This window comes from Numida meleagris, chromosome 2 (genome assembly GCF_002078875.1).
Source record: "Numida meleagris isolate 19003 breed g44 Domestic line chromosome 2, NumMel1.0, whole genome shotgun sequence".
Classification (NCBI taxonomy): Eukaryota; Metazoa; Chordata; class Aves; order Galliformes; family Numididae; genus Numida; species Numida meleagris.
The window spans coordinates 76895067-76917909 of NC_034410.1; the positions used below are offsets into that span (position 1 = coordinate 76895067).

Here is a 22843-nt window from a genome sequence, read left to right on the forward strand (position 1 = left end):
CACTTGATAAATTATCATCCAATTAGTCTTAATACGTTCAAGATGTTTCATTGAGGGTTCAGTGCCTAGTCCAAAATCTCACTTTTCTGACTGCATTCCCTGTACAGCCAGTACTGCATGTCAAAGAGAATTAGTAAAAAAGAAACCTTTTTTTGCTACATATGCACTAGTGGCACTTGTTTCTGTGTAGAGATGGTGGACTTTGAGGAGAGAGATGAGTAAGATGAAGTGGAAAGACTGGAGAGAGTATAAGGAATGAGAATAGAGTGCTAAATTTAGAGATGCTTCTGTGTTTACAATTTAATATGAGACAAAATGTTGGACTTCTCTTATGACAGTCAATGGGTCAAGGGTAAAAGTGATAAAGTTGAGTAATGGTAGCAGTTGAAATGACCAAAACTGATGCAGGTGCTAAAGGGAGAAGGTCAAGGGAGAAGATTACTGGAAAATGGTTAGATTTAATTGAAGGAATTAAATGAGGAGAGATAAGTATGAGAAAGCACTGCAAGAAAGTTATCAAAAATTAACAAAACTGGATTTTAGGATCTTAAAGGGGAGCAGCTGCTTGGAATGAAAGAAACAATGTCTGTGCTTTTCAGTCAGTTGTTTATGGACTTCAGGTGGATGGATCCATGCCAAAAGTAAAGAGAAGTTTGCTATACTGATATCTGTACTTCCTTCAAGAAGCTTTCTGAGGATAATTGAAATAGAAATGAAATAAAAACACATGGGAGGGGAAAAAACAGTTCTTTTGATTAGGCTAGAGAGCGTAGTTGCTCCTGGTAAAGAATAATTCGACTAAAATACTAGCAGATTAAAAAAAAGAACATAGATGATGAAATGGAGACTCCTAGAAATTCTTGGAAATGTAGCCAAAATTTTGAAGGACAAAGATCATATCAACATTTAAAATAGTGACATACTGAGTCCTGAGGAAAGAATGGTTTTCTGTCCAGGAAAGGGGGATACAAGGGTGTGATTTGGGGCAAATGGATGGGTATTGGAGAATAAGAACAGTTACAAGAGAAAAAAGGAAAGGGAATATAATGTAGTCCATTACCAGTTAAAAGTATTACTTAACTCTGATGTTTCCCAAGGCATCTAATTCTTTGAGCTCATCCAGATAAGGGAAAGTCTTTCCTCATGTCCCTTCTACCTCTTGTATCTTTCTTGTGGTGCTGTGTGTGTGGTAATGGGAGGTTTCCCTTTGTGACCATGCTTGAGGAATTGCAACAAATAAGCATAAAAATGAAAGGCTTGTTTGTGGTTGTAGTTGTTGGGTGTTTCTTATGTTACAATTAAGGTGCATTGCTTCAAAACAGCAACAGAAGTTTCTGGGTGGAATGAAGGAGCTTCATTCTCTTTCAGAAGCTCTGTGCCTGGTATGTTACATAATTGCAGACCACTGAGCTGCAAACAGGTTTGTACTGAAGTGATGAATTGTGCCTTACTCTCGGCATAGAAGGTGAAGGAGGATCAGACAGGGATGGATGAGGTCACTGTGTCTAATGGAAAGACCCTTTGTTTCTTGCTGCAGAGAATGAGACTCTTCCCACTGAAGTCTGTTGTTAAGTCTCCAGGATTAATGGTGTCTAGAAGTTGCTTTTAATACCTGACGTGAAATGAAATAGCCTTTGATTTATATTTAATTTTAATCTCTCCCTTTAGTTTTCACCCTTAAAAAAAAACTAATTATCAGTAAGGGACAACCTTTCTGTACTGGCATAACTGCACCTTTACCAGTCATACTTCTTTCCGTAATTGAGATGCTACTTTTAAGTACGCCAGATATCTCTCAGTTGTCTGAAACCTTATGAGTTGCTTTCCCTTGTCTTGGTTGTTAAAAATATCAAGAGAATTTGTAGAAAAGGGCACTGTTTTAAGACTCCTTGAGCCGTCTCTGTTGATACAGATTTGGTGTGTTTTTTTTGTTTGTGGTTGCTGTTATATTATTTTACTGTACATGACAATGATTTTTTTATACTTGCAATGTGTGTGTTAACACAGAGTGTATAATCTGTTTGTTCTGAAAGCCCTTCTGCATGACAACATTGAAAGTAGCTGGAATTACTTTTCACTCACCTTCAGGTTGCATTTTTCTAAAATATGGTGGAATCCACTGCTCGAAAACATGCAGAATTGACAGCCCTGGAAATTGAAAACCATGTTTATCAGTGGACTAGATAAGACAGCCTAGCTTGTACAAACTCTATATCATGGCAATATGACTCATGATTAACTTGCTGAGATGACCTCTACTTGAGTTATTTATGGAGCACTGAAGGTATGCAAAGATTTTTGCACAGTGAGAACTGTGTTTCAATTTACTTTCATATCTTATTGTATGATTTATTTGTTACAGTGTAAATATAGGTTTCTATCTTTAAAGAGAAAAGGACTGTGAACACCATACTGGTTTTTCCATGCAGAAAAGATGTGTTTATCTAAAATTGTATTGATTAGTTGTAGCGTTTGATATGGCTGTAGTGACTGAACAAGTAAATGATAAAATTACATCTTTTCTTAAATTGTCAGCATTTTAATGTAAACAATGTATCAAGGCGACTTCAGCGATGCAGGCTCTTCATGAGGTCATTCTGCGACTATCTCATCATGAGGAAGTGATGTGTAACTTAGGGGAGAGAGTTGGCTTGGTAAGAGAAAGGATGGAGGGAGATCTTTGCTTTCAAATGATGCTTTTGGGCGTCTCCAGTGGTATGCAAATCCCATCCTCTCTCAGTGGCGAAGCATGCTCAGGTAGAGCATAACAAGTGCACCATGCTAGAAAGCTTCTGTTATTACTCTTTGATAAGTTGAATGTCATTCAAATCATGTCTGTCTTTGAGTTATGCATCTTGTAACACTGATTTAAATTTCTAATTTTTTCCCTGTCCAAATACACACAATATCAGCAAGTTTCTTTGTTTTCTCTGTTGTGTCCAGTCTATTTACCTCTCAGTCCCTTTCTAGGTCAAACTTTGCATTTCATTAGTACACACAGCTCCTGGTGGAAAGACCTTGCATCCTTGACATTTTCTTTCTAGGCTCTTTATTTTGAGTCCCAACAATTCCATTCTACAGACCATTCTCATAGCAAAGGGAGGGAATGCCTATGATGCATGTATCTTGTTACACCACTATGTAAACTGGCACTTTTCTGCTCTGTCTTAATCATTCTTTAACACCACACCTGCAGCCAAAGGGCAAGTTTTAGCTGGACTTTATTTGTGAGATATTTTACTGTACTTCTGTTTTTCCTAGTGTCATTGAGAGAAGCTATTTGCAAGTTGTTTGCTTGTTTTCGCTATCATTTTCCTTGACTTGCTATTCCTTCTAGAGCTTCAAACATCATCAAAGCAGATTGCTGGTAAAGAAGGGAGAAGAAATATAAATGCAACAGGATTATAGAAGAGCAGGGGTGGAGGTGGTAGAAAATAAGAAAGCATACTTATTTATTTTCTCAGAATGCCAGGGGTACTAAATACGAGAAAGATAATATTTGAACATTTTCTTTGTTTTTAAATGAGTACCCTCTTGTGAATATATGAAGGTTTTGGCTGGCTCAGAAAGGAGAGGCGCTGAGGTCTGCAGTGGCTCGTAAAGCTGTGGGACTGAAGTGTCAATATGCCTTGATTTCTAAGGGTGATAAATGCATTCTTTTTGAGCTGGAGGACTCAGGATTACTTACAGTCATGCAGAGACCTTTTTTTCCTGTGTTTTAACTCATCCTTATCAGTAACCGATTGCATCCAATGTAGCCTGCCAAATCTTTGATGAATACCTAAGAAAATGGCGATAAATGGTTGGTCTGGCTTGTTGTTTGTGCATTGGTTGGCAGGTCTGCAGTTCAGGGTAAAATACAGGAGTGGACTCAAATTTTTGTGCTATCCTACTTGCTGCTGAGGAGTGAGAGGGATCCTGGCGCAGCTTGTATGAGATTATGTTGATGGTGTGTATTATAGCCCGGGTTAGCCAGCAGCCAGCTCAGGAACGGTTTGGCTCTGTATGACTCAGTGGAAGCAGGATGTTGTATTGCCTCTGTGATGTGTGGAGGGAAGGGGAGAAGGAAGCTGGACTGCAGCAGAGGGAGAGTGGGAAGTGGATGGTCTGTGTTGCAGAAGGTGTGTTTTAATGAACACAACCGAGCACAAAGAGGAGTCTTGGCTATACCTTCTGGAAGCAGATTACGGTGGTCTTAAGCAACAGTAGCTAAGGATGTTCCTGACTGTAGGTCATCCAGCCTTGCCTGACAGTGTGCTGAAGAGCTGTCTCAGCGGGGAGGGAGCTCTCAAAGGTTTTCTAACTAGCTTTTCACACCTGTGGGTGTACTGTGTGCCATAAAACATAGGAATAGATGGGAAACTTCATTTAGGTACCTGTGAGAGTGCTAGGAAAAACAGTCTAAGAAAGCTGAAACAGTGACTTTATTTTTAGAAAATCGGAGAGAATATGTAATTGTCCTATGCATTTCTGTTTGTGAGCTTAAGGTGACTTTTGACAAGTTAGCTCTCTGAATCTTAGATTCCTCAAAAGGAAGAGGCTAAGGTATTTTTTCAAGGTATGCAGTCTGTGCATACTTATTGTATGCTTGTAAGATTCCAAAGTGATAAATGAAAAATGATGTATCCAAAGCTACAAAAGTCTAAAGTGATTTTGGGTATGATGAAGACATCACTGATGCTTTATGTAATTTAGTCTTTGACTGATGGAAACTGTCAGCCGCTGGGAAACCATTGGGAAAGATGTCACCAGACAAATTGGATTTTCACAACGTTGTTACTTTGTGAAATAACTTTATAGAATGGATTTTTTTTCCTGAAAGCTCTTAAATACAAATGATCCAAAAGAGTCACTATTAACAATCAGGTAAAACTTTGGAAATATAAAAGAAGTTAAAAGAAAAAAAACAAACAAACAAACTTTGAAGGAGGATACTTTCAGTCTCAGAAAAACTGTTGTGTGTGTATGTGAATATATATATATGTTTAAGTATATTTTGAGGCATGAATGCACAGAGCAGCACAGTGTGTGTTCTGAAGGAAACCCCCAAGCAACTTCTGTGTATTGGAACAAATGTGTCAGGAGACATTCCTCAGGTAACCTGAGGTTATTTGACATTTCCTTATTTGTTGTTTGACAGCTTCATCAGGTGTGTTCCACTACCTAGTATGTAATTTCTGTGTAATGTAACAAAATGTTAAAATGTAACTTAAATTTTTAAAAATGACGTAGGAGGAAGTAGATAAACTACTTTTTTTTTTTTGTTTAGAAAGATTTCTTTTTCTGTCTTGTCATATCTAGCAAACGTAAACGGGATTGCATTGCTAGGAAGCTCAAGCATGCTCAGGGATATCCTAGTGTCTGTAGGACTGTTTTATGTGAATACATGGGATTTTAAGTGTAAGTATTGTATTAATTTTGAACTTTACCTTTTGTCTTTTACTTTAGTTGAACTTCCTAAAAGACTGTTCTACAGCTAAAATCTTACAGGATTTCATTACTTTTAATTTCACCTCATTTATTTTGGGGAAAAAAATTATGAACTTGATCCTTCACAGAAAGTACAAGATACGTCTCTGGTCTTGGGGGACATAGTGGAAAAATTAACAAAAGGTAGATGGTGGTTCGGGAAAATATAATTGGAGCCAATATTTTCCTTTCAAATTTATTGTTCTAGGTTTCTGGTTGTTTTGTGAGGGTTTTATATGCTTCTGATAGATACCTTCAAAGGACAGGATTGTTAGTCACATATGTTTAATGTGTGGGAAATGGGAAGACTTTTTCTGAAACAGGAAAAAAAAATCATAATCTTTGCTGTGGTAATGGTAAAGATTAAGGAAAGTGGGATAGTTGCCTGCTTACCCTAGGCTTCCTCTGTAATTGTTGCAGAGACATTGCATGGTTCAGTTCACTCAAGTGTTCTCCTCAGGATACTGTCTCTACCCATCCAAGAACTGAAGGTGGAAGCTGGAAGCTTGGTGAGATGAGTAGGTGTTTTGAGGGTTTATCTTGATAGAAAAACTGCATATAAATAAGTAGATGGGGAACAGAAGTGTTCCACCACAGTGATGTGGAATCAGAGATCTGAGTTTCCCCTTTGCTTCCTATCAGTCTGGTAAACCTTGCTGTTGCTTAAGGTGCTGATGTAAAGAGAAATGCTGTTGGTTATTGATGGGAAGAAATAGTTGGCTTGGAAGGACTTCAGAGGAGATGGGTATCTGAAATACATTTGCAAATGCCTGTGTGCAGCAGTGAGTGGATTCAACAGGTGTATTCCTTCCATTGTATCTCCATTGTCAAAGCTCTGGCCACTGTGAATTTGCTGTAACTTGTTTAAAAGCCATTGCTCTATAAAAGTGTACCAAAAAACTGCAGGACCAAACCCAACAGGAGAATAAATTTGCCTGGAATGTTTGACTGAAGCAGTCATTTCATGACATTCTGGAGCTCATCCAGCAGTTCTTCTAAGTAGTAACTACTTGAATACAATCTTTATTTTGGAAGTTTGCCTAGTATTAATGTGTGGAATATCCTCTGATAGTTCTGTTTTAACAGTGCAATTTTTTCCTTTATATTGGTGATTTAACATAATGCTTTTTGAAATGCTAGTCCTTAGGAAAGATATAGAAGTACTGTCAAGCACTTCTGTACAGTGACTTACAAAACAATAGAGATTTATTTTTAGACTTTATATTCTACAGTTTTCAGTTATTAAACAAAACGAAGACCCAAAAAAACACAGCTATTTGAAGTTGCTTTATTACTGTCTTGCTTCTGTTTTTTCTTACCTCCATGTACAAATTTTGACATTTTTCCTGCACAGTTTGTAGATACAAAAATACATTTCCAGATGACTACAATGATAATGTGATGTGATGATCTTCTGCCTTAATTATTAAACAAGCGCAACTCAAATCTGTGTTGTCTCTTCCTGGTTTATCTAGAATTCAACAGCTAAACTTGCATTACTCTCATATTACTGTATTTCTTTCTGTCTTCACTCAAAGCCACTTTTTATAGACCATCAAGATCATCTGCAAATTTTTACCTAACTCCAGTTTTTACCTTCTTCATTCTCCCATCAACTGAAAATATACTCTCATTCCAGCTAAATGTTTTCCCCTGATGATCTGAATGCATTGTCTTCTGCAACTCCATTGCATGGGATTCTGCTCTGTCATAGTAGTGGAAGTGCTAAGTCACAGCTTGAACCAGTGATTGAGCACCTGGTGGGAAGGCAGGGCCAACCCAGGGGGGCTCAGCTGCATGCAATGCACCTGTGTGACCAGAAGGGGTGGAGCCAGGAACCACCCCTTCCCAGACCTCATTTAAGGGTTGGCAGAGGCAGTAGGGATATCTCTCGGTGGAGATTCCTGCCTGCCTGAGCCCTTCCAAGGGTAAGCAGCTTTTTTTCTTTTGTTTCGGTGTCCGTGGCTGCAGCATTTGGGCTTATTCTCACCTGCTGTAACCTAGGACTTTGCTACCCCACTATTATTGCTGTGCTTTCCATTGTGTTATAGCATTACAGTCATCAGCTACGACCTGTTGTTCAGCCAAGACATAGTTTTAAACCTGCATTTTTGTAGTTCCCAGCACAAGATGGTTTACAATAATGTGAGGGATGACAAAGCATCCTAAACTAAACTATCTCCTGCATCAAATTTGCATCTAGGTAGAGATCACAGTAGAAGGCAAGGCACATAGGCAGATTAGAAGCAAGAGCTTTTTTAATTTGATGACTTTATATGTAAAATGAAGAATCAGTGCATCGATAATGCGTAAGAATAATCACAGCTTTACATGTAGTTATGTCTGTGGTTCAGTATACATTCATGATTCCCAGTGGAGAAACTTGAAAATTAACTTTTTCTGTGGCTTTCTTGCAAGGAGTGTGGATGCCTTTTTACCAGTGTATTACAATAAGGTAACAGTAAAACCAGAGAAGAATAGGAGATTGAAGGCTGTTCAAGAAATGTCATCACTTCCGTGTTTCCCTTTAAACCAAAGCATTTTTTGCCCTTCTCTGTAGTATTTAGTTTTGTGAAATAAACATGATTATGTAGCTGAAAATGAAGGAAAAAGCGATGACTTGAACTGAGGCTGCATTTGCTAGTAAATACGGTAAAAATAATCTTCTGGTCACTTGTTTTTCTTAGTAATCACTGTTCAGTGTAGTGGACTGGCATATTTTTATTACATTCAAGTTTAATGGCTAAGTAAGATTTTTTTTCAAAAATTATTTTCATTTAATGAGGTGTAGACAAATGTAGTGCAGAGCATCTTCATTCTGGGTCAGCATTACTAGGTCTCTGAAAGTACATGTTTCTTTAAATCCTTTTGTCCATATTTTATTTTATCTCTCAGCAGCACGTCAGAGATATTTAGAAAGCATTTTTACAAGGGCCACTAACAGCCTTGCTGGCTAAAATGATGAAAACTTCTGAAGCTTAATTTTATATTGTGTTTTGTGAAGGATGGCAGTTGTGAGAAGCTCCGTTTTATGCTTAGAGGAGCCTGCTGATACTGAGGCCTTTGTTGACTCAGTTGTAACCAGGAGACATATCTTTCCAAACCGTAGGGCTTCCTAAAAGATTAGTGAGGGAATATTAAAGAAAAAAATGAAATGGACTGGGTATCTGGGCACTATTTGTTGTGGTCAGAGCTTATGCAGTGTAGTATGTGATTTGAATAAGGCTATGCAATGCATTTTTCCTTGTTTTACTGTCAGACATGTTTACTTTTCGCTGGATTTTATGAATAATGTGTAACTACTGACTTGTATGTACCACTTGGCAATAAAAGTTAGTAAAATGAAGCCTATGAATGTCATGCAGTACAGTCTTAGATTGCAGAGTACATGGACACAAGGCTGGGCTGCATGGATCCTGCCCCACATGTGGCCCTTGTCAGTACGCAGTCCCTTTGCAAAGCTCTGTCATTTTTAAATTCATTAGAATCCTGGGGCAAGTACTGTCTATTGAACTGCTGTTACTCACAGTACCTGTGAGTACTGTACTGCTAAGTGAACTGGTAAGAGAAAAGTTTTCCCCTTTCTTCCTGTAGATCAACTTGTGTTATATGCTGTGTTGATGGTGTTGGCTATCTCTTGGGCCCTAAGAAAAGGCATGTAGTTTGCCAGTAAGAGTATCAGCTGAAAAAGGAGCGGGAGAGCTTGGTATAGGCAGAAGGGAGAAGAAGAAAAGCAAGAGTGTGTAAATGGATCCTTGAATTGCTACAGTTCATCCCCATGTCCTTTTCCTGCACTGCCTATTGCTTCTGCCCTCTCCTGGTTCATTTCTCTCACCTAATTTTTTCCCTTCAGCTGCTGAACTTCTTCCTTCTGACTTTCTTCACTGCTCAGACTTTTATTTGCAAGCAGTGATTGCTATTTCATTGTTTTTCCTATAAAGCTATTTTTAAAAGGAAGGTCTGTGTTATCCCTTAGGATCTCTCCATCCGTCTCCCCAGAGTGACTTCTAGTTGCCAGACAAAACTCCAGCTCAGTGAACATCCCAAGCTATGTGCTGGGGAGGCTGCTCTGGGTGACCACAATGGGAGACTGGCTGTTAGGGGAAGGAAACTAGAGGTGGGAATCTGGGTCTTGAGAGGGTCCCAGAAATGCTGGGGAAATAAGGATTAGCCAAAAGAGTTAGGGGGTTGGGGAGGGAAAAAAAACAAAAAACAAAAAACTTGGGGTATTGGTCTAATTTTAGCCTACACTGTACTGGTGTAACTACTTTTATTCTCATCTCTGTGATCCTGTTCTGTGTGGACCTGCTGGGTTTGCTGGTGCTTGCGCGAGAATGCTGCCATCCACTAGCACTCTTCCCACTGATGAAGCAGTCGTGCTCACAGCGTGATAAATGAGATCTGAAGCATCATTAAAAACCTGCTTTATTCATTTTTTTGAAAGCTACCTTCACAGATATCACAAATATTGCAACTCTTTGAGCAGCCCTGGAGAACTAGCTTTTATGACAGATTATTCTTTTGTTGTCACCATAAGCAACAGATATTAGCAGGATTTTGGCAGAATGTCTCTGTGAATTCAAGGATTGATTTTTTTTCTTTTTTTTTTGTTACTGTGTTAGTCAATGACAGCTGATGGGTGACTGCCTATTGCAGATCTTAAAATTCATGCCACTGCAGAAATGAGTGGTGACATTAACAAAAAAAAAAAGTTGAAGCAACTTGGTAATCAGTTTGTTAATTGAAACTGAGTCTCGCTTTACGAGAATACAAATTAGAAGGACCTGGTCTGTTGCATAGCAAACAGTCTGAGTTACTGGGTCCAGTGACGAGACAAGATGGCAAATGCTTGTATTTCTTCATTGAAGGAGGTCTGTAGTCTCCAGTTTCATCCTGGTGTTTAATGAGGTGATCTTTGAGCTATTGGTCTAATCTAATTGAGTATCTGACTGATACGCTAGTATTTCTAAAACTATTTAAAATAAGGGGTTTATCTTAAAGTGGTTACATTATAATGAGGTGTAGCTTTTATTTGTGGATTTGACAGGAACACGGAATTAATCACAGTAGTAAGAATGACTCTCTTTAAACAAGATTTAAATGAGTTTTGAAATTCAGCTTGTGTCTGTGTAATAATAGGAGAGAGGTGATTAAAGAAAGAACACAGTTAATTTGTGAAACAAATGAAATGTAACTGGTACATAGCAAAGATACTGGCGTTTTTTACTGGAATAGAGTGGAGCACTGTTGTTCCAGGCTAATGTGGCCCCTTGATGCCTCTAACTGCCTCTGGCCCTTCTCGCTTCTGGGTTTCACCTGTAGTGTTTCCAGCACTGGCAATTGAGAGCATAGACATCTTCTGAAAACTAAGCTAGATTTTTTTTTTTGTAGCCACCCCATATAGAAACATAGATTCATTAAGGTTGGAAAAGACCTCTAAGGTCATCCAGTCCAACCACCAACCCATCCCTACCAACCCCCACCCTAATCATGTCTCTTAGTGCTACATCCACACCCTTCTTGAACACCTTCAGGGGTAGTGACTACACCACCTCCCTGAGCAGCCCGTGCCAGTGCTTCACCACTCTTTCTGAGAATAAGTTTTTCATAATATCCAACCTGAATGTAAGTAATACTGTCTGACTGCTAAGTTCTCATTTTAGAGAGCCATTTTACCTCTCTATGCCCCTTACAGCCACCCTTCCCCTTTTAAAATAAATTTGTTAGATGATTCAGCATTTTATGTATTCCTTTTTTCTAGCAATCCTCCTCTCAAATGGCTTATATGAATTTGAGGAGTTTGGCTTATGAAATCAAGCCATTAGAGAAAAAAGGCACTAAGTGACATCCTAGGGGTGTTCATGAATTCCAGTTTTATGACAGTGCAGCTGCTGATATGGTTTCAGAATTTTTCTGAATGTTTACTAACAATGCACAACTATAATAACTTTTTATTTTTAAAGAGAAAACAGCAGTTCCCCCTTTTAGCTGCATCACTTGCAATGAGTATACGTTCTGTTCTTCAAATAAGTTGTAAAGAGGTCCCGCTAACAGTATGGTAGACAAACTTGATATTTGTAGTAGAACTGACATGATCGAAGATGAAATAATTATTGCTAAATATTTAAAGTGTGTAGTAATAATACAGAACAGCATATTTATTTGACTTCATAACACTATTCTAATGCAATAGTGTAATGTATGTATAGTCTGTTATTAGACAAGTACTTTTATGTCTGGTTCATGCTTATGCACAAGGTCCATGTTGTCCTGAGCAGTTAGTATAATTCTTTCAAACTTTATCTGTTTTGCAGTCCCAGGAGTGTAGCAAAGCAGACAGGGAAAATGAAATAGATCTCCCAAAGCAAGTTACATGAGCAGAGCCTACAATTGTGAGCACTGCATGTAAACTGAAACTAGCATCTTTTAACTGTACTCTGTTTGCATACTTATACTGACGTAAGTTCACTTTGTCATGCATTGAAATTGCTGTTAAGCTGACAGAGAATCAATATAGATAATTATTTGAAAGCATTGTTGCCACTGGACAGCTGCCGTTTGCATGGCAACTCTTTTTTTAAACAGCAGCTTGTTTTGGCCAAATAAAAGAAAACTCAGTTTGTAATTCAGAGGTAAACTGAAATTCAGACATGGTGGGTTTTTTTATATGATTTAGAAATATTGGTGTCCTAAATAGATGAATTTAGTGCTTGGTAGAAACAGACTCCAATGAATCTGCATGGAGTTAACGTAGCTGTTACAGGCCTTCCATGCTTAGCTTTTCTCTTTAGCCATAGATATCGTTTGTTGGCTCAACCAATGAAGAAAGTTTTGAGTCATTATTTTTTTCCTCCTCAAATGCTGCTGATGGGTAAACTAAGTAGTACATTGGTAAATAATAGTACACTTCCCTAATGAACCTTACATTGAGTTCAGGTATTGCCTATACCAGCTTGTTCCTGCAAGCAGGATCTCAAGAAGAGATGGAGCTTGTCTGGAGGCCATTACTGCAGGAAGAGCAAAAAGAGAGTGTCATGGTTTTCTGATTTTTGGTTATTGGTGTACCACATCATAACATCATGTGGTGCACTGGGAGTTAAAGAGTTAATACTCCAGTTCTGTGGACTGTGGGCAGTTCCAGGTACCTGGTTCTCAGAAGACAAGAACTACAAAACCCAGAGGGCTTTGCATTCTTCTGTTTCCATTTTCTGTGTAGAGGGAAAGATAAAACTGTTCGCATCTCATGAGATGGGCTCTCTTTTCCCTTTCTGCTTGTCTCGGCAGCATATCTGCTCCCTAGATATTTCACCTTCAGCATTAGAGTAAGGCCTTTGATTTTTGGACACTGTCATTTTATTTATTAGTTTCAATTCCAATTATATTGTATAATATTGTGTTATTTTGCATTCTGATATCTTTTTAGTAAATTAGCTTTCTTCCTCAGATCATTGCCGCTGTTTTGTTTTAGGACCATCTCCCTACCCTTTCCCTTTTTCCTCTTTCCCCTTTCCCAGGCTGTGGGTCTGTGGGTCCCCCTGCCCCATTAGTCACAGAACTGGGCCAAAGTGGGCCATAAACCACTGACATAGAGCAATCTAATCCCTGCAAATTCTGTGGAAAATAACTTGTTTTTGATGGCTTTTCTAAGGTGTCTGTTCATGCTGTCACTACATGCTGGAGGAATTTGTGTATTTTTTTATTGTATTTGCTTACTCTTGCTGTGTATTAGCGTAGACTGTAGTTTCTAGAGTCTTTTTTCTTTCTCCCTTTGTCCATACCATAGGGTAATGAAGTGGTTAGTGAGTTTCTCTTCCTCCCAGTTGCTTAGCTGGCATAAAGCTCATCCTTTCCTTGTGAGAGAACTTGTGATAAAATTTCCATCTGGTTCCAGCTTGTTTTGCTATTCTCTTGTCTGGCTAGGGTTGCTGAAACTTTTCTGAGTTGCAAATAAGCTTCTACTTGCAGTCGTCCACAATGTATTTGATTTGAATGTAATACTTTCAATGTATTAATGAATGTATTTAATTAAACGATATTGAATTAATGGATTAGAACTTTTAATGAATTTCAAAAGTAGTAGTTGAGCTAGAAAGAAACTTAAACTTTAGTGTTTATCTCAGAGATATATTACCAGAAGTGCATTCACTTTCTTCCTTGCATCTCCTGCAAAGTCTAACTTTGTGTTTGGATATTCTGCTTGAGAGAAGGGAGTGTTTGTCCTGCCTCCATTTTCAAAATATGAGAAGCATATAGTGAGAGAAGGGAGAGTACAGTGAGGCTAGGAAAAAAAGTTTTTGCCCTAGAATTCTTCCATAGCATTCCTGTACAAGTATACAAACTTTACAGCCAGGGAAGGCTGAGCTTCCAGACCTAATGCTTCATTTTTCTCTTGTTTAAATTATTTCCGTTTTGTATTCACTTATTTATAGGTATTTCTGGGACTTTGTGAATTAAAGGAAATAAAATTTGTTTCTTTAATATAAAAGTACCACATTGCTAGGTGTTGGAATAGCTGCTGCTGTACTATGAACAAGAAAAACAGCTTCTGAAAACCTGTGATGTTGTATCTGTCCCTCATTTTACTTCCTAAATACATATACATAATCTTACAGAAACTTGAATTAGAACCACCTGGTAGTAATATACTGGTGCTATCTGTAAGTTAGTAATATCCATTAGCTATGATATAACCCACATAAACTGGTTGAATTTGGATCCGAATGGTGCATAATGCTTGAAATGTCATCCTTGCAGAAAATGAACTACCAAAACACTGGAACAGGAGTTTTATGCCCCTTTATACATGAGTGCACAGAATTTCTATAAGCAGGTATTGCCTGCTGTGAGCCACAAGCAATTTATAGGAACAGATTCATACTGGAATGTGGCATTATAAGATATATGACTTCAAAAGGTAGGAATGTGAATTTAACAGGCTAGAAACATCCCTCTCACTTTTTTTTCCATGTAATGTAAGCAAATTTAGCATAAAAGCTAAAATCTACTATTAAATTCATATACTGCTTAGATGTATTAAGTCCGTGATCTAATTATTTTGCTTTAAATTCATGAAGTGACCTGTGTCCAGGTCTTGGCTGGAAGGCTTTTTAAGGCAGTAAAGTAAAGTGGTAAGAGAAGCACAGTTCATCTTATGATGGCTGCTCTAGTGCATTAGAGAGCAACATTTACTAACCATTCTGCTTTCTCAGCACAGCTTTAAAAACATTGGGCTTACTATGAAGTATCTATTTGTTTGAAATCCTGTAATTCAACATTTAGGATATTTAGACAAATAGAAAATTTCCATCTTATTAAATAACACACTAAAAGTCAACGAGATCAAATGTATTGGGATTCATTATTACTGATTATTCTTTCCAGAATGGCTCCATTAATTTGCAAGATGACATTTCTGTCGTTATGGATTTGTCTTGAATCTTCAGTCTTTCTTTCCTAAAAGGCAGCAATGCCTTAAAGTGTGCTATTGACAGGCAAGCCTTCTGGACTTGGTAAAGTTGCTGGTAGCAAAAGTGTTTTGAGTCATGCCATTAGGTTGTTATTGCTTGGAATGTTTGTTGTGGTAAAGCTGAAGAAATTGAGCTGGATTTCAGATAATACTGGCACCATGAATATTCTGTTATAAAAGTAAGTGTTGGCCATTTAAAAATATAATAGAAATTAGACTTTATTCTTGTGAATTAAAACCATTATTTTGGTTATTAGAAAGGAGTCTTCAGCATTTGAATATGCAGTAAGCAACCTTGTCATCCGTTTCAGCAAATGGGTGGGGATTAAGCCAATGTCAGAACCAGCAACCTCTCTTCTGTAAAGCAAAAGTACCTTGTCAGAGCATTGAGGTCAGCCTCCTCCTACTGTATTTGTGCTATGCTATACACTCTGTGTGGATAAACAAAAAATACATGCTTCAGGGCAGTTGTTTCTGCAGACCAGTCAGTAATGTGAAATAACAGTTTATTTTCTCCTTCCTACTTGCAGGGGATCAAAACGCTTTCCTCTGTAAGAAAGCAGAAGTGAGGGAAGTGGACAAAGTGAACGTAGGCCAGCAGTTGTTTGCTGATGTTCTCTGCACCTTTTCTATTATATGCAGTTAGAATGGTGATAGGGAAGCTTAAACGTGATGCTATTCTTTCCATGAAGCCCCTGGAAATACCTTTTATTAATGCAGATAGAATCAATCTAATATTACCTTTGATCTCTTGTTATCAAATGACATCTTTAAAAAAAATACAAAAAAGCAAATTAAAACTAAACCCGCTCTGCAACAAGATTTTTGGAGCACTGTAACAAACATGATCTGATGGAGACTTTATTCTTCCTAAGTGTTTCCATGGAACTGGGAACAGCGGTGGCTGCATAGAGCAGCGTTGGGCTTGGTTTCCTTCTTAGAGAGAAGCCCATAGGGACACCTCAGGGGTCAGGGAAGGACTGAAGCCCAGTTCTACAAGAACATGTCTTTGTGCTGTTGTGGTTGGACAGAAATGGCATGTCTGCTACTCTGCTTTCTGAAAGCTGGTGAAAATGTTACCAGTGCATATCTTGGTGGGTTGTTTTTTTTTCTAAGCATGTGTTCAGTTTTCATTATCTTAAAGGAGGTAGCTGAGGCAAGATGGGTACTCTGAACAGGTTATTTTTAGCAAGAGCTTGCTTTATGTCTTATAAAATCTATCCCATACCTGGGACTACTTTATTTTACAAAGTACCGTTTCATTTGTTATATTTAAACAAAACAAAAAAAGCTAATTATTTTCCCATACCCCAGATACTAAATGGAACCTTTCCAGCAGGGTGGGGAGGGAATAAGTAACGGTTTTTGAATGCGTCTGGTTGATAAAGGAAACTAATATCCTAAACTGTTTAGTGATGATGACTCTAAAGTATTTATAGGAACAGTTGATTGCATTCTATCAGAGTCAAATCCTAAGTAGAGAGAAAATGATTTAATTAGTGATTTCGTTGCTGTTTTTTTAAACATAAAGAATCGTTTAACTTTTCTGTTGCTCTTGTCCTTGAGTAAATTTCTTTGAATTCTGTAGGTGCGTTTCCCCCATGAGTGCGAGAAGAGTATCTAGTTAAAAGAAGTGACTGCTGTGGAGGACAGCATGACCACCATGAAAGGAAGCTGCCTTCTTGCACTGCTGTTGGCAGGATTCGGAGTATTAGGAATACTGGAGCCAGATATAGAAGATATCCACTGTCACAGAGCTGTGCACCCAGTTATTGCATACAAAGGTAAGGAGTAAGAGCAAATATGTCCTTTCTTTCTAAAAAAAAAAAATATATATATTTAGAAGTAGGCTAAGGAATGTGTAATCTCTGAATTCCTGGAAACTTCTGTTTGTAGTGTATAATGTTATGTAAGAAAAGTGCATTCAGTGCTGTTAAAAAAATAAAAAAAAAAATAAAAATACATGGACTGTATTCAACACAGGATGAATACAACTAAGTTTGTGAATTTTGTTTGCAATTTGGTGCTGAATGCATCAGTCCACAGTGTGTGACTCATTTTTTTCTGTGATTAAAATGAAGCTAGGATCATAGTATATGTAGTTCAGGTTGGAAGAGAAACTCAGGAGGTCACGTATGAGAAGCTGAGAAGTCCTTGACTCAGTGTAAGTACTTCTCAGCAAGAGCTAAAACACTGGTGAATGTGTTATCAACACTGTTTTTCTCCTAAATCCAATCCATCATAGTAGCCACTATGAAGAAAATTAACTCTATACTAGCCAAAACCAGGACATCCTCCACTGTGCAGCACTGTGAAGATCCTGGTTCCATCTTCTTGTTAAGTACCTTATAGGTACTGGAAGCTGCTATGTGATCTCCCTCAAAGCCTTCTATTCTCTAGGCTAAACAAAGCCCAGTTCACAATGAATGAACTGGTAGTCGTGTTGTCCAGATCCTTCGTCATCTTGTTGGCTCTCCAACAAGACATGCAAATTGTTTCAGTTTATCAGCACTCTTTGTGTATTGAGAGGTCCCAAATTGGATGCAACATTTTAGATGCTTTTATTGATTCTCTGATCTCTTTCCTTTATTCTATTTCCTTGAACAGGCTATTCTCCTGTTAGGAGAGCTTAGGATGCCATCGGCCTTCTTTTCTACAAAGGCATGCTTCTGGCTCTTTCATGTCTGCCAAGACATTCTGGTCTTTTCAGCTGCTCCCTAGCCAGGCAGTCCATCCCCAGTCTATGCTGTGGGGTTGCTCCTTCTCAAGTGCAAGCCATTGCCTGTGCACTTGCTGAATTTCTTGATGTTACTCTTGGTCCTTTCCTCTAGCCCGCCTTGGTCCCTTTGGATGACAGCTCTTATCAATGAATTTGGAGGTATCTGCAAACTTAACAGTATGTGGCCTCTTGCCTCCCCTTGGTCATTGATTAAGATGTTTGCTAAGCAGGACAGGTCCCAGGATCAGTGTTTATGATACTTTACTTGTTACCAGCATCATGGTGGAGTAAGTGCCATTAAACATTTACTCTCTGGGTTCAGCAATGACTTATATTTTCCCTGTCTGAACTTTGGTTATTGTTGTAGCATTAGAAGCTCTCTTTGTTGCCTTGACATTCTTTGCAAGTTTTAACTGCCCTTGAACTTTGGTTAACTTGATTCTTACATGCCCATGCAATGTTTCTAAATTCCTCCTTGATCACTTTGTCCCTGCTTCCACCTCTTACATACTGTGTTTTTGCACTGGAGCTCTACCGTAAGCTCCCAGCATAGCCAAGCCAGTAGTTATCTTCTGGGGTGTTGGGATGAACTGCTGAGGAATAATTGAAACAAGGTGAAGAACACTTAGAGGATCCTGTCTATAAAAACCTTAGGCATTTAATAACTTATCTGATTGTTTTTATATTTTTGAATCTTTTTACATTAGTGTTACAATTTAAAACAAATTCCAAATAGTGTGTAGCTATGTGGATGTAAGAATTGAGATGTTTTGTATTACCTATCCTCCTGTTTCACTAAGAAAACATGTGATTTTTTGTTCATTTTGATCAATTAGGCTTTATTGATATTTAATTGAATAAAAGATTTGTGTTTCCATTCTTTGTATGAGGTTAGAGAAAACAATGTATTCTGTACAGAAAGTGTTTTTGTTGTTCTGGTGTTTTAATGCTTTAAGAGTAATGGTGTCAGCTGTCCTTTTCCCCAGTATATTGGAGAGTGAACTAAATTAGTCATATTTATTAAAGAGGAGTTGTGAATGATCAGTCTAATGTGAAAGGGGTACGTTTATCTCTCATTTATTGATGGACTAAGTAGTCTGATTTAGTCTGAAATATCTGGTTTTCTTAGTATTCACGTAGTGTGTGTAATTTAGATTTAAAAATTAAATGATAATTTTATATTTTATCATAAAATACATATACAAAGTTGTAAATAAAAGAAGCACAGTTAAAGTTCCAGCACTTAAATGCTTAATTTAACAAACTCAATGATTGTTCTGTATATGCAACTATAAAGGCAAATAATTTAGATTTATTACCTTGCTACATGCTAAAAATTGATTAAAAATGCACTGGTCTGAGTCCAATTCTGTCCATAAATTTCAGCCAACATATAGGAGAGTAGCTTGAATTTAGTCTTATCCTGCCTTTTAGACTACTATAGGTCTGCTACAGTTTTTTTATCATTTTTTATTTCTAATGAATTCTTTCGGTTTTAAGTCATCAATGCTAAGGTTTGTTGGGGACAGAGACCTGCTCTGTTCTCTTGTTTCACTTGCATCTTATGAAGAAGCCACCACTAGTGTACTGAACAATTCTATTTTGCTGTAACTAAATACGGGGAATGCTGCTATGTAGGAACACTTATTTTCAGATTGCTCATATGAGGTTGGTGAGATTTTCTTTGCTAGATTAACCTTTGTAAAAAACCAAACAACAACAAACAAAAAAAACCACTAACCATTATGTATCTACGACACATCTAAGGTTTCATGAACTCATATCTTGACAAAATTTTCCTTCACTTAAAATATTCTGATAAAATGTACCTCATACTTAGCAAAATAATCTGACTGGAGTAATCAGTAAATCTTGAGATTACATGTAGAAATGTATGTGCAATGCATTATGCAGTGTATAATAGCTGAGTAACATTACTAGTGTGGGCATGCAGCAGTTGACTAGTAATTACAGGGCTGCTAGTTAAGCAGAACAGATGAGAAACCAAGGGACAAGCTGAGTAAGAGAGGTTTGTTTTTGAAACTGTATGTAAGGAATGAACTACCTGGGGTATCAAAATATGATGAAGATGTATGTGCGAGAGAGCTGTGTCGTGAATGAATCCTGCAGGATCGAAGGTGGGAACTCAGGGAGCAATGTCCTTCCTGCTGTAAGTGAAGATCAGATGTGCAACTACCTGAGGAACTTGAACATCCATCCATAAGTCTGTGGGCCCCCATAAGATACATCCCAGAGTCCTGAGGCAATTGGCTGATGTGTAGTAACCAAGCCTCTCTCAGTGATATTTGAAAAGTCATGGTGGTCAGGTGTCCCTGGTGACTGGAAAAAAGGCAATGTAGCACCCAGGGAACTACTGACCTGTCAGCCTCACCTCTGTGCCAAGGAAGATCATGGAACAGATCCTCCTGGAAGCTACGCTAGTGTATGTGGAAGAGAAGGAAGTGATGTGTGTTAACCAGCATGGCTTCACCAAGGACAGGTCCTGCCTGACCAACATTATCACTTTTTATGATGGCATAACTGTGCCACTGAACAAGGGAAGAGCCACTGTTGTCATCTGTCTGGACTCCAGTAAGGCCTTTGATGCAGTCCCCTGTAACGTTCTTCTCTACAAACTGGAAAGACATGGGTTTGATGTATGGACTGTTCAATGGAGGAGGAACTGGTTGTGAGACTGTACCCAGAGAAGGTGGTCAGTGGCTCAAATGCCTGGCTGGAGATTGGTGGCAAGTGGTGTACTTGGGTACTTGAGTACTGGGACTGGTGCACTTTAACATCTTCATCAATGACATAGACAGTGGGATCGAGTGCACCCTCAGCAAGTTTGCAGATAACACCAAGCTGTGCGATTCTGTTGACGCTCCTGAGAGATGGGATGCCATTCAGAGAGACCTAGACAGACTTGAGCAGTGGGCCTGGGAGAACCTGGTGAAGTTCAACAAAGCCAAGTGCAAGGTCTTGCACCGGGGTCGAGGCAGCCCCTGCTATCAGTACAAGATGAGGGACAAAAGGATTGAGCACAGTCCTGCTGAAAAGGACCTGACAGCAGCCTTTCTTTATCTTTAAATGGGGGCTATAAGAAAGAAGGGGGCAGACTCTTTAGCAGGGTCTGTTGCGACAGGATAAATGGAAATGGTTTCAAACTAAAATAAGGGAGATTTAGATTGGGTGTAAGGAAAAAGCTTTTTACAATAACAGTAACGAAGCATTGGAACAGGTTGCCCAGAGAGGTGGTGAATGCCCCATCCTTGGAGACAAGGTCAGGCTGGATGGGGCTCTGAGCACCTGATTTATCTGTAGGTGTCCCTGTTCATTGCAGGAGTTGGGCTATATGACCTTTAAAGGTCCCTTCCAATTCAGAAGATTCTATGATTCAACCATACCTATGTTTCCTGTAGTCTTCCTGTAGCATTTACTGACTTAATGAATGTGTATTAGAAAACGCTTTCTATATCTGTTGACGTTATTTGTGCTGCTGGACCAATACAGTGTCCATAAATCAGTTCTTAACAACTAGGAAAACTTTCATTTGACTGCTACATTGTTGCCCTAATCTGTAAAATCAGCTCTTAATAATATTAGATTCACCAGTGGTTAAGTGCTGTGTGGGAATGCTGAACATTAGCCAAGGCTGAGCACTGTTTGTATTGAGTGGTAGATACTTTAAAGATTGTGAACTTCTGTATAATCTTTACAGAGATGTTAACTCTTTCACTCTACTTAAGCCTGACTAAGGCTGTTTTTTGATATGCCAAAATAGCAATGTAGTTATTTTATTTGTCTACCTTTGGGAAGCATGGTAGATGGAGTATGAACTATTAAATAAAACTAAGGGAGTGAGGATCTGTTGTAGTGTGTAAGGATGAACAACTGCAAAAAACTAATAAAAAGAAAAATTAGTCCCAGAGAGTTGTCATGGTAAAATATAGGTAGGGACTATGCCTCTTGCAAGAGCCTGATTTCTTTTTCTGCTGCCCATCAAAAAACACTTAGGTGATGATCCTGTCAAGCTACCTTTTCTGGAAAGGCATATACTATTTCTATCACTGATTTTCTCAGCTAAATATTTTTAGCTGAAAGCCTGTGATGTATCATCTCGTATCAACTGGCAGGAATTACGCACACCAGTTGAGAATCTTAAGTAATTTGCCAGGCAGAGGAAAGAAAAGACAACTTGCATATGCACATGCAAATGATTTTTGACATGACCACAAACCCTTTTCTCTTGTATTTGTCTCTCATAAATAGTAGCAGTAATCATAGTGTAATTTATCTGCATAATTAATGTTGTGAATGCATAATGCACCTTTTCTTCCTCCCAGAATCTGGAACAAATAGTCTTTCTAGAGTGAGAACTGTTTCAACTCTAAAATCTTTTGTCCTAGGGCTTTCCTAGAGTTGAATAAAGCAATTTGTGTTTCACTTGGAAGATGGAAATTCCTTTTCTTATTGTTTAAAGTTTAGCTGGGGCTTTAACAGGGATCAGATAAAAGCAGGTCTGTAAATAAAAATGGGAATGGACCAACAGAATCATCTCAGTAGTGTGTGATTCAGTGTGTTATGCAGTCCCAAGAGTACCTGTAGTGATGCACGGTCCCTCTTTTAAATCCCTTTCTCTCCAGGGTGTCTGCCTCTAGATGTGCGAATGTGCACTGATCTGTTGAAATTCATTTTCTTCCTTGATTCTGCTTACGTTTTTTGCAGGTATGTGCTTAAGATTCACCATCTATGTTAGCATAAACCTCAAAAATACATTAGAGGTAAGATGCTGTAAATCCTGTTCTGCACCTTATAGGTTTGAGGTCAAGGAAACAAAATGTGGACTCTACAACAGACATAGAGACCCAGTGTTCAAGATTATTTGCCTGGGCATGTGTTTGTATATGTTTATAATGTGTAAATATTATGCTTATGTTTGAAATAACTTGAGTTTTGACAGAAAAAGGCATAAAATAAGCGGATCTCTAAAGAGAGCCGTACGGTTGTAATTTTTATTACATTTTATCTGGATTTGCTTTTATGTGCACATAGTTATGAAATATTAACTTTTTAAAGTATGTTAGGTTTTATTGATGGCCAACTTTTTCTTACTTTTTCTTTCCTTTGAAAAACATCCCTTCTTAATATAGTAAGTGAAAAAACCTTAGAGAAGGCTGTAGAAACCAAAT

General features: G+C 38.2%; 1 protein-coding gene across 6 annotated transcripts in view; it reads left to right on the top strand.

The window, feature by feature from the left end:
- Positions 1-22843, top strand: part of SEMA5A (semaphorin 5A) — a 325269-nt gene that overhangs the window by 80792 nt on the left and 221634 nt on the right. For 5 of the 6 annotated variants that reach the window (XM_021386099.1, XM_021386098.1, XM_021386095.1 and 2 more), the window contains one exon: positions 16524-16719. In XM_021386099.1, coding sequence (XP_021241774.1) covers positions 16590-16719 — 130 coding nt within the window. In that variant the 5' untranslated portion in view covers positions 16524-16589. Of the gene's footprint in view, positions 1-7372; positions 7398-16523; positions 16720-22843 lie in introns of those variants that run through there. The other variant, XM_021386100.1, reaches the window with a different exon arrangement.